Source organism: Puma concolor, chromosome B4 (assembly GCF_028749965.1).
Source record: "Puma concolor isolate L17-30 chromosome B4, mPumCon1.1.hap2, whole genome shotgun sequence".
In the NCBI taxonomy this organism is placed as follows: domain Eukaryota; kingdom Metazoa; phylum Chordata; class Mammalia; order Carnivora; family Felidae; genus Puma; species Puma concolor.
In genome coordinates this window covers 65,753,415-65,766,110 of record NC_141673.1, presented here as the reverse complement: position 1 = coordinate 65,766,110, position 12,696 = coordinate 65,753,415, and the positions used below count along the sequence as shown (strand labels likewise).

The window sequence follows — 12,696 nt, the reverse complement described above, 5'->3', positions numbered from 1 at the left end:
TCTTTACACCTGGATCCATTATTACCTTACCACAAAAGATGAAAGAATTAATGAGTTACTAATTAAGGGTAAATAAAACGTAATTTACACTGGTGTGAGGTCTTTATGAGAAATAATCCACTATAAAGAGAGGTCAGTTAAAATAACACTTGTATTTACAGTGTACTTACATTTTGAAATTATAAAAGAAGCTATAAAGCACAGGTGACTACAATAAATGGGCAAAAAAATTACTTTTAATATGAGAAAGATGGCACTGATAGAAAACCAAAGATAATTCTTGTGTTTATTTAACAAAACCAGTTATCGTATCCATATTGAAAGCTCTAGCAATGTATCTATTGGAGGTTTAATGTCAGGTCAATTTAAGATTTATGATTTGCTGATAAGCAAATTAAGGATATACTCCCCAACATTTGGACGACTACATTAGACCCTATAGTGTATGGACAGTTATTCAAGTCTCTTTTCCTCTTCTTGGAATATAATTTCAAATGACTTACTGAAGACATTAAGAAAGCAGAAGGGGCACCTGGGTGGCTCAGTCAGTTAAGTGCTCAACTTCGGCTCAGGTTATGATCTCATGGTTCAAGGGTTTGAGCCCCGCATCAGGCTCTGTGCTGACAGCTCAGAGTCTGGAGCCTGCTTCAGATTCTGTGTCTCCTTCTCTCTCTGTCCCTCCCCCACTCAACTCAATCTCTCTCTCAAAAATAAGTAAACATTAAAAAAAGAAAAGACATTAAGAAAGCAGACGAAAAATGTTATTAAGATAACATTAAGTGGATAAAAGAACACATGCAGTCGTTACCCAAGAAAGGAGAAAATTAAATGTCATGGATAATTTTATAACACTGTAGATTCCCTATGGACACCTACCCATCCTTCAAGAAGGCAAACATAAATTATTTCTTTGAGGTAGATTATAGATTGGTTGGCTATGGATAAAACATCTAATGAACTTTAGCTTGGTGACCTTATTTGCTCAAGGGCTTGCTCCACTACACCAACACATATATACTGTCATGTACCAGAGATACATAAAGGTGAACAAGATACCAATGTTGCTTCCAGGAAATTACGAGAAGAAAAACCACAAAAATATTAGGCTGTTTGAAGAAGGATGGTTTTACTCTCCCATTAACAAGTGCAGCTTTTGTTGGTGTTTTGGTGCCAGCCATTCATACAGTCATCCCGGTAAAAAGAGGAACAGAAATTCTAAGGGAAATTTAAGGGCGTAGGAGTAGAAAGGGAGAGAAGTAGTGAACAATGAAAAGGGGGCTGGCTGGGACAAGGGAAACTTCCATTTTTATTTTATATTCTTCTATTTTAGCTGAATGTACTGTTTTGCCTTTGTCATATAAGACAAGTTAACACAATTAAAATACGACTAAGTGGAAGCATTAAAATGTACCATGAATAGGGGCGCCCGGCTGGCTCAGTCGGTTGAGCATCCGACTTTGGCTCAGGTCCTGACCTCCCAGTTTGGGAGTTTGAGCCCTGTGTCAGGCTCTGTGCTGACAGCTCAGATCCTGGAGCCTGCTTCAGATTCTGTGCCCCCCCTCTCTCTCTGCCCGTGCTCTGTCTCTCTCTGTCTCTCAATAATAATAACTAAATAATAACTAAACGTTAAAAAAATATATATACCATGAATAAACAGGGATAAAAGGAGAAAGAAACAAAATTTCTAAATAGTTTTAATTCTTTTCACTTGTGGATAAACTTATCATTTTCTCATTACTATTTCCCATCCTTGTTTAGTCTTAAAGAATGAGCAAATGAGTGAGTTTATGTGTTTTAGGAAACAATGACGTTTGGTGAGGAGGTATTCTCTCCTCTCCTCTCCTTTCTTTCTTTATCTAACTCCTCTCCTAGAAAATGGAAGCACTACATGGAAGAAGCAGTAGTCTGCATCTTTGCAAAACAATCAACAAATATCCACAGCCTAGTCTTATTTTCTTGTATTACACCTAACTGGTTCCATCGACCCAAGCCAAAGACAATAATTTAAATAGGTTGTGAAGGTAGAAATATATTATCCAAATATTTGGTCTTTACTCTCCTAGCCAAGGATTTGTGTGAACCAAATATGTTACGAACCAAACAGAAAGAAGTGAGACTTAATGAGCCTGTCACATGCTCATTACAGTGGTTGGTCATTCCTGGGCATGAAAGAAGGGGCACTTAATTTTTTGAATAACCACATCCTGGTTTCTAAAGGTTATGGATTCAAATGTCAACCCGATGACAACTGAATGTTGGTTAGGACTAGGTAGTTAATCAGCTATCTTTTTCATAAAAAGATGTACAGAATAGTTACCTCAGCTACCAAAAATCCAGATCAACATATACATGAGGATAGAAATGCTAAACCACTTCAGTATATGTCATTGGGGAGTTTCTTTTTCCTAGTAATGATGGTAGGTTATATTAATCCATCCACTGCTCATTTGTTCATAGGAATTAGAACCATCACGTTCAACTAAAACATCTGACCTGGATAATGTATGTATTCACCAAAGGTAGAGAGTAAGTGAAGAAAAGCCTTTAATCAATTCTTATTACTTATAAGCTATTTGAATTCTAAGCTTCGTTTCTTCCTTTAACTAAATAAACACTAAGAGCTAAGTCACTGTGCTAACCGCTGGGGAAGAAAAACATCATTACTTTGGAAGAAATTATAGACTTTGGGAGTATACAAATTTATACACAACTATTAAGGGGAAGCATGATATAAGTGCCCAAACAGAAGTGAAAAGAAAATTCTATAGGAGAATGAGAAGGGTTGCTTAACTTATCTGACAGAAATGGAGGTAAGACCTCACAGTCTTGATAGACCTTGAGGAGTAAGATTTCAGAAGGCAGTAATGCAGGGGATAGGCAGGAATAATTTAGAGAGTGAGGAGTTAATACAGAGTTTAAGTGTAAGACTGGCTAGAGACTGAAAGGCAGGTTGAGCTCAGATTGTGGAGGACCCAAATATTAAATAAAGATTAATCCTGAGATATCAAAATGAAGGGGGTAAACTAATTTACAACTCTATTTAGAAAGATAAATAGCAACAGTGTACAGGATGGATGGGAGAAAGGAAAAGAGAAGCTGACAGGGGAGGTGGTGGCAATGCTATGGGACCAGACAGAATGGCACATACTTGAGAAGCACACAGAGGGTAGGCTTATTTAGACGGCTTAGTTAGTGACCGACTGGGAAGAAGAAACACGGAGAAGGAAGAACTGATCCCAACTTTCACAGACGAAGAGATTTGGTACATGGTGATGTATTAAGGGACACCTGGGGAAAGCAGGTTTTTAGTTAGAAAGACAATGGATTCTTTTGTAGCCTTCTTGAACTTGAGTGCCTAAGGGATATTCAAAGAAAGATGTTTGATCTGGCAGGCAACCAGAAATATGAGGCTGAAACTTGGGGTAAGAACCGAGGATCAGAACCTAGTTTGGGGGTTCACATCTTAGAGTCATGGAAAGAGAGGAGATTTTTTCACAAGGAGAGAGAAAAAACCAGGAGGGCAGAGAGATAAGGAAGAAAAGTGGACAAGAACAGAAACTATCTCGGGCAAAAGGGAACAAGAGGAACTAAGAAAAGTGGAAGTCAAGCCAATTAATTTTGTCTCCTGTAAATAACTGATAAAAAGATTTAGGACAACACATTAGACAGATCATGTATTTCATTATCTATGTGCTCCCTGCCCCTGACCAGCTAGTTAGTTGAGATTCAGTCCAGTTCTCTAAAATTTAATTATGGAACCAATTTGTCCCTACTATATTCATTTGTCTCACTGAGGTACTCATTTGTTAGCTCTGAAGTATACATTCTTTCTTGCAGGCTCTTGCTCCGAAAAAGATTTCTAGTGTCCCTACCATATCTGTGAGAGCTTCCTTCCAAAGATCCAATTATGTAACTTCCTGATTAAAGCCTTATCCATGTTAAAGCTGAAATCATGTTAACAATAACCATAATCCAGTTTCGAACTAATTAGTTATTCCTCAAGCTAAAGTAGACAAAACTTTAGCATTTTTTTTGGAAATATTAGATAAAACTTTTCAAAGTAAATGAAACACAATGATGCTTAGAAACCGCTATAAAACCGAGGGCAACTCTGTTTGACTAAGCACTCCATTAAGTGACAAATGACTGTTTAGTCAGGAAGTTTTAAAAGCCATCTAAAAAGTCCAGATCAACTTAGACACTCACCCCCCCCCCCCCCCTTTTTCCTATACCATTAACAGTCAGGCTGTCCAGTGCCATTAGAGATTTAGATGGATCTTTCTTTATATGAGGAGTCTTTCTTCACTTCTGACCAGCCACAAAATGATAGGCTTGTTCTGACACATCTCTCGCCAGACATGTATGAGAAAAAAGTCTCTCACCAGATCCTACCACATAATCAGCATTTTTGTTTGCTGCAGTCCCAGTCATTTCCTACCTTAGGCCAGTTTCGACATGCACCAGGCTTTTGCACTGAATCGACATTGTGTGTGCTAGCATGACATCAGCCGTCCTGCCCCTAACAGGGTCTCTGAGGAGGAGACTTACAATGGTGCTTTGAGTCACAACAAAAACCCCTTCCTCTCTGTTTAGGATTTCTGACATTTTTTCCCTTCCACTTAAAATTCTTCTTCCCATTTAAATTTAATTTTTTTTTTTTTTTATTAAGACCATAAAGGAGAAAGAGGGAGTTGGCAGGCCCTAGAGGACTAAAAACAGAGGGATGAGAGTTTAAGAAAAGTCATAAAACTGCTTTGTGGTTACATCTCTTGCCAACTGGTTCCAGTGTTAAAATAGAGCTAAAACTCATGCAGAGGAAAGGGTTCTAGGTTTGCAAACCTTTAAAAATTCTTACTACATCCTTTAAATAGATGATCCCTTAAAACATCCAAGAACTGTTCTAGTCAGGAAAGCTACAGGCACTGCAAGTTATGGGAAGAGATAAACTAAGTCATGTCAAACATAACTGAAGATTATTGGACGGGTTCTCGAATTTTTGTCTCAGAAAGAAGGCCTTATACCATTACTTCACACATGTAGGGATTTGGGCCAAATATTTAGCTTAAAAAATTTCAGCTTTCCCATCTAGATGGAATGTAGAGAAAATGATGGCTTTGCTTCCTGTCAAATCTGTTTATTTCATTATAATGACTGTTGTAACAAACCATCCCCATGTACAAAGCCAGATATGCAGGAAAGTATGAGAAAACTGGAAAATTTTACCAGCTCTGCCGCCCCTGGATTGTGTTATAAGTCACCAGCATATGTAACTCATTTTCTAGTTAAGTAATTCCCTCTGGGCACCCGGTCTGCAATCCACACGAAGGATCAAATTTCATTAGCAGTCCTAGGAAAATGCAACCCTGTGCATTTGCAAGTCAAAACTCCTGAAGGCTACAGCTAGTCTGGCTACCCTCATTGATTTTTCCTGGGAGAGGATTTTAGCTGATAGAAAACATTTGTTGGAAGGCACAGATGAGGAAGTTCAGAGGAGAAGGAGTCCACTAGCAAAGAGACAACTAAGCCTTAGTCTTCATGTTAAACTCTGGCCTTAACACTCAGCCTGCAGCTGTGTCCAAGGGGAGAGAGATTCAGCAGAAATTCCACCCCCCCAACACCCCCCAAGCCACAAATGACAAAAGGCACAGGAAGACAAATTAAAAGGGCAAGCGTACAAAAACAAAATCCAATCAGCCTCAAACTCTCTTCATTTCTAGATATTAAACTGAATCCCTGTGTGTGCCTGATTTCACATGAAACTGGGTCAGAGATCCGCAAATCTTAGCATCTCTGCACATAATTCAAGACTTTTAATTAATTCATTTAACATTGAATTGAAAGACATGCTGGCCACTACTCAAACTGTCTAGTTCAGAAAAATAGCGTTAATTACTTGAATTGCCTTTCTCCAGTTTGAAACTGGCCCAGTCCTTACCTTGGTTTGAGTTGGTTCACCTTTCTCAAACATCATCTTAAGCCTGTTCAGCGGAACATTATATTTCTCTATTTTGTTTGCAGCTTCTGTGTTTTCACTGATTTCGGGTTTTCCTACTTCATGCCTGGATTCTCCTAGACAATTTTCCATTTTTTTACTTTCTTTCGAGTGGTCTTTAAGATGCTCACTGCCCTGGGTGCGGGGATACGGATACCGATTGAGGGCTTCAGAAGGCGATCCTAGTCTAGGTCTGGGATGGACGGGTTCTTCTTGGTCAGCTTCGGCCCCAGAGGCAGACCTTCTTGCCACTTCACCGGGAGGACGGTTGCCTCCGTGTCTGACCTCAGCGCTGCCGTTTTGCAGGGAGTCCGTGTGAGACTCCGTTCCCAGGGCTGGGTTCTCCCACTTCTTCTTTAACACAGTCAGGATCCCCCTTCTAACGTGCTGGGGGAGATTTTCAGTGTTCTAGAAGAACAAGAAGTAAGTGCCAGTTATAACTTGCCTGTTGAAACATTCAAACATGTTGTTCTTTGTAAAATGAAAGTTAAAACTCTAAGCTGCTCCTGGTCCACTGGCGTTTCGGACAGCTGGGAACAGTTACAGTCCTGCCACATGGAGAAAGCATCCACCCCGGGAGAGGGAGAGGGGAAGAGAGAAAAAGTCAGGAGCTGAAGCAGGAAGTGATAAAACAGGATAGCCTTATAAGGACAAAATGAGAAGAAAGGAGAGCCCAGATCTAATGAGACGAGGGATTTTTATCCAGAGATTAATAAGAAAAACAAGAAAGAAAAAGCAAAATACTAGGTACTTTAAATACCACAAATCTGCATTAATACAAGTTCCTCATTACATACCATAAAATTACATGGTGAATCTTTTTCTTCTTTTAAATAAAACAAAGAGGCAGTGTAGCTGAAACCACCCAATACCAATAATCATCAGGGATTGAAACTATTGAAAGAAACCGAAAGAACTCACCAGACTTTTACATGTATTTGCATAAATTATATTTCATCATATCTGACATAATCTATGGGCATATGAACAATCAAATTCTATTTTTACATAAGAACCTAATCCTCTTTTTTCCCCTGCTCTTCGCTACATGTTTGTCCATGTGTAAATTCTCAGTTATCAGGAAATTTACTACTTCACAGATCCTTTGGTAGAAAAACACCCAAGCTTCATATGAAAACACCACCACCCACTTTCTTGATTGAAGGACACACGTTTTCACATCTCAGGGAGTGCCACTTTCACCTGGGTCGAAACGGAACGAATTTATACATAAGACAGATTGCAAACAACCTGGAAACTGCCACTGTTGTTCTTCAAGAACCGAGGAAATGTGCTTGATGAAGTGAAATTCCATGTCCCAGACTCTGAAAGCTTTCCTATAAATAAAGCGAACAGCCCCAGTTCCCAACAAACCACGAACTCCAATACCTTCGCGCTCTCTCCGTTCCTGTGGTCTGTGACTCACCCGTCTTTCTACAAAGAAAGGACAAACCACCTAGGACTGAAAGACTTCGGGGAATTAAACAGGATTAGCAGCTATATTGGGAATTAAGTCTCTCACCCTATTATTCTTCTGAATTCACTTCATCAAGTAGCACCAAGATTTGGAAAAAAAAAAAAAAACTTACAGAAGAACAACTGCCTGATTTTAGTGTTTAAATCTTTACTGACAAGATGATTCACTGGTGGAAGCATGAACGGATCAGAGATACAAGAAGCCCCCAAAAATTTTCTTGTTGGAAAAGAATTAAAAAACTGCTCTGGACACCGGTGCTGCCTTAACTCTGGCAACATGCTTTGCTCAATGCTACCTTCTGCCACACAATGGATGAGTCATCCCGGTCTCCAACTTCACCTGCCCTGCCCTTGCCCTGCCTAAATAGGAGCCCTGAGAATCTAAGTGGCATTTTGTCTTGGGAACTGGACACTACTTTTCTCAGTAACCATGTGATCAGAGTGTATTTACTGACATGGAAAGATGCTCGTAAGATGCTTTTGAGCGGAAAAAAGCAAATTATAAGACAGCATAATCCCACTTTATAATGCACATGTGTATTTATAAATATAAGCAGAAACATAGCTGGAAGAAAAGACATCAGGATGTTAATAAGTTACCTTTGGATTGTGGATTGTGGGCGTTTGTATTTTTTTTCTTTCTTTTTACAATAAATGTGTATTTGTTATTTAATAAAAATGAATAAAAAATAAAACTATACATCATCGTCCTATCACAAAAATCTGCTACAGAATATTAAAACTTTTTTGATGTTGGGGCGCCTGGGTGGCGCAGTCGGTTAAGCGTCCGACTTCAGCCAGGTCATGATCTCGCGGTCCGTGAGTTCGAGCCCCGCGTCGGGCTCTGGGCTGATGGCTCAGAGCCTGGAGCCTGTTTCCGATTCTGTGTCTCCCTCTCTCTCTGCCCCTCCCCTGTTCATGCTCTGTCTCTCTCTGTCCCAAAAATAAATAAACGTTGAAAAAAAAAATTAAAAAAAAAAAAAAACAACAAAAAACTTTTTTGATGTTAATGTAAGCAGCTTGAAAATGACCATTTCTACTTTACTTGTGATGACCAGGGAGGGAGGGATCTGTGGGATGGAGTAACGGCAGTGTCCCAAAACGGGTATGGGTGGAGGACATCCCTTAGGGGACATCGTAGCTAGGAGTAAATGTGCTCTTTTATTAAAAGGAGTTCTTTTGTTTTCTGTTTTTGTGAGAGAGAGAGAGAGAGCTCAAGTGGGGAAGGGGGGCAAAGAGAGAGGGAGAGAGAGAACAATCTCAAGCAGGCTCCACACTCAGCACAGAGCCCCAACACAGGGCTGGATCCCACGACCCTGGGATCATGACCTGAGCTGATATCAAGAGCTGGATGCTCAACCGACTGAGCCACCCAAAGCGCCCCTAAAAGGAGTCCTTAAAGGAAACAGGTCCAAAAGTGTTGAAGTGGGGACAAAAAGGGCTGCATGGTCGGACAGCGTTAAAGGCCCCGTACCCTTAAATCACTCTTGGCAACATACCCAGGCAACGCCAGGTGTCCAGGTCTTTAGGATGTGAGGAGAGCAAAAAATGGGGAAGCAGCAGTGGTTACAGGCTTTCTGGGGAAGGTAAGGCAGCAAGAAGGTGTAGAACAAGAGCAATTGCTAAAAGCAGTTTGGACAGCACGATGGCCTGGGCTATCACTGGATAAGGCATAATGGGCCACTTCTATTTTCTTCTCTTTATCTGTATTTTCTACAACAACAGCTGTTACTAGTATAATCCAGCCCCACCCAGCCAAGTGACCTTGGGCAAGTTTAATTTCTGCAACCCACAATCCTGGGCTAGTATGGAGAACAGATGTGACTACATTAAAGCATGTAGTGCAGTATGTGACATAAACAGGCACCCAATTTAGTGGTGACAATTACTATTATGTGGGTGGCCCTCCCTACTCCTCCAGCCATACCTCATGATGATCAAGCACAGTAAGTAGCCAGTCATCTCCCAAATCCCGAACTTGGGTTACAGTCTCTTCTTGTTCTTTCTCTTTACAGTCTCCACTGTACCAGAGTAGGGGTGTGGGGCACAAAATAAGGTGAAATTCTAGTTGATGTCCTTTGTATCAAGGGTTTAACTTTGTCCCAAGTAGTTTCCTAGAGTAGGCAGTGGGAAGTCATGGAGACTGCAAGGTTTCAAGGACCTTGTTAGTTGCTCCATTACTGTAGCTTCCTCTCTCAAAGTGACATCCAGAACGCTGTTCACTCTACCCTGCAAGGCTGAGAACCTTGGCAGATTTGCCTCTGGATCAGAACTGGCTGCCTGAATCCAGATTAGGCACAACCTGGACATGCAACACAATGTCTTCTGCAGGAACATTTGACTTTGGGATGTGTCCCAGCACTGTCATTCTGAGATGTATGGCCTTGGATAAGTCCTTTCCTCTCTTTGTCTCAGTTATTCCACCCGTAAAATAGAGGCTGGGTCAAATGAGCTTTAGTGTTGAAATCTTAGCAGGGGTATCTTCATCTTAAAAGCAGGAGGATGTTTGGTAGGAGACAGCAGTGGAGTTGGAAATATGGACTACCTGAATGTATAGCCTCCAAGGAAGGGAAGAAATTCCTAGGCTGAGAGACTCTCAGAAAAGTGGTAGCTAGGCATTATGGAGATGAGTGACCAAAGCATAGATTTCAAGAAGTGCTATATTGCATGCTTGAAAGGAACCTGAAAATATAACTGATGGCAGTATTAATGGTCTTTATTTCTGTTTCCTAGATGTATGTGGAAGAGGAAGAGAAAAGGAGACGTAAACTTCTGGGAATCTAGGCTATCATATAACCTGATCCCACTATTTGCTAAAGGAATAAATGTACCCTCTTGCTCCCGAATGTTTCTCTAAGTTGCTTTCCATGGTAGAATACAAGTATTCTTTCATCTGATCAGTCACTTCTACTGATTTATATGGATATTTCTCCCTGTTCTTCAGGAGACAATTCAGACTTCTGACAAGGCTAGTGGATTTGTCCAAAAGTAACCCTTCGGCGTCTGGGTGGCTCAGTCGGTTAAGCGTCCGACTTAGGCTCAAGTCAAGATCTCATGGTTTGTGAGTTCGAGCCCCACATCGGGCTCTGTGCTGATGGCTCAAAGCCTGGATCCTGCTTCGGATTCTGCATCTCTCCCTCTCTCTCTGCCCCTCCCCTGCTCGAGCTCTGTCTCTCTCTCAAAACTAAACAAACATTAAAGAAAAAAAAAAAAGCAACCCCTGTGTCATTAGTGGGAAAAACTGGTGAGATTTGAATAAATTCTATAGTTTAGTTAATAGCATTGTATCAGTGAATTTTTTAGTTTTGATAAATGTTTCAGAATTATGCAAGATGTTAACATTAGGGGGAGGTAAGTAGAGGCATATCAGAATTCTCTGTAATATTCTTTTTTTTCTTCCAAATTTTTATTTAAATTCTAGTTAGTTAACATATAGTGTACGACTGGTTTCAGGAGAATTTACTGATTTGTCACTTACATATAAGACCCAGTGCTCATCATAACAAGTATCCTCAATACCCATCACCCATGTAGTCCATCCCCCACCAATCTCCCTCCATCAACCCTCAGTTTGTTCTTTATCCTTCAGAGTTTCTTATGGTTTGCATCCCTCTCTTTCCCCCCCTTCCCATATGTTCATCTGTTTTGTTTCCTAAGTTCCACATATGAGGGAAATCAGATGGTATTTGTCTTTCTGTAACTGACTTATTTCACTTAGCATAATACACTCTAGCTCCATCCAAATCGTTGCAAATGGCAAGATCTCATTCTTTTTGATGGCTGAGTAATATTCCGGTGTGTGTGTGTGTGTGTGTGTGTGTGTGTGTGTGTGTGTGTGTATACACCACATATTCTTTATCCATTCATCAGTCCATGGACACTTGGACTCTTTCCATAGTTTGGCTATTGTTGATAATGTCTCTGTGCTATCTTAATAACTCTAGTGTAAATCCAAAATTATTTAAAAATTAAAAGTGTGTTTAAAAAAAAAGTAACCATCCCTCAACTTTTGCATCTTCCTTTATCTCTTGCATTTTATAGTTAAGGGTCTTGAAAGCACTGTCTGTAGTTGCTATTTCTACTTGAACGCTCTATAGTCACACTAACTCTACTGCCCAAACACTTCTGAAGTAGCTCCAGTCAAGATCACTGATTAGGTCTCTAATATTTTCATTTTATAATCTTATTATTAATAATTTTTCCCAGTTACAAAAGTAATAAAAATCTCATTGGGGGAAAAAAGTCACAGTCAATATAGGAATGCACACATGCCTTGAATGTATGCTCTTATTTTCCCTATTTGACTTCCCTATGCCTGCCACTCAAGATACCCACTGCCAATGATTTGGTGCATATGCTCTCAAATTTTTTAACCTATTTTTATATACTCTATTTTTTTAGATACTATATTTACATGTGAAGATATCAAAAAGCATGTTAAGTGATTAAAGCAAGGTGTCGAACAGTATAGTATGGTAACTATACTAACAGTATGTGAGAGTTCATATTTCCTCACATGCTAATTATTATCCAATAAAAAAAATCTGCCAACTGTTTAGATTACAATTTTTATCTCATGGTTATTTTAATTTACACTTTTTATTATTATTAGTGAGGCTAAGCATTTTTTTCATGTTTATTGTTTCGTCTTTTTTTATTAAAAAAATTTTTTTTTGTTTGTTTAGTAAACTCTACTCCCAATGTGGGACTTGAACTCACAACCTAGAGATCAAGAGTCCCGTAGCTCTACCAACTGAGCCAGCCAGGTGCCCCTATTTTTTCTTTTTTAATTACCTACTCGCATCCTTTTGCCTCAATTGGCAAATGCAGTGGACACTTCTGCTTTATTTTAATTGATCCCTCTATAGCATTTGACATTACTGACTACCCCTCTGCTTTTAAAAAATTCCCTCCTTCCATGGCTTTTGTGAGATACCCCTTTTTTTATAGGGTTCTTCCCATTTCTCTGGCCACTCCTCAGTCTTCTTTATAGGTTTCCCTTCCTCTGTCTCTACCTTGTATGCTGGGGTCCCTCAAGGTTCTGTCTTAGGTCCTCATTGTTCACTTACATATTCCCTGTAGATGACGTCATCTACCTTCTGGTTTTACCCACCAGTTGCCTAGAGATGACTCAGACCCTATAACTCTAGCCAGATCTCTCTCCATACCTGGAATTCTACCTGGAAATCCTATAGACATCTTACACTTATCCTTGCCTAAGGCTGAAG

General features: G+C 39.9%; 1 protein-coding gene across 6 annotated transcripts in view; it reads right to left on the bottom strand.

Annotated features, from left to right (window-relative positions):
* The window catches only part of LIMA1 (LIM domain and actin binding 1), an 85,296-nt gene that overhangs the window by 28,639 nt on the left and 43,961 nt on the right, over nucleotides 1-12,696 (bottom strand). For all 6 annotated transcript variants that reach the window (XM_086713423.1, XM_086713424.1, XM_086713418.1 and 3 more), the window contains one exon: nucleotides 5,936-6,400. In XM_086713423.1, the coding sequence (XP_086569549.1) occupies nucleotides 5,936-6,400 (465 nt within the window). The remainder of the gene's footprint in view (nucleotides 1-5,935; nucleotides 6,401-12,696) is intronic.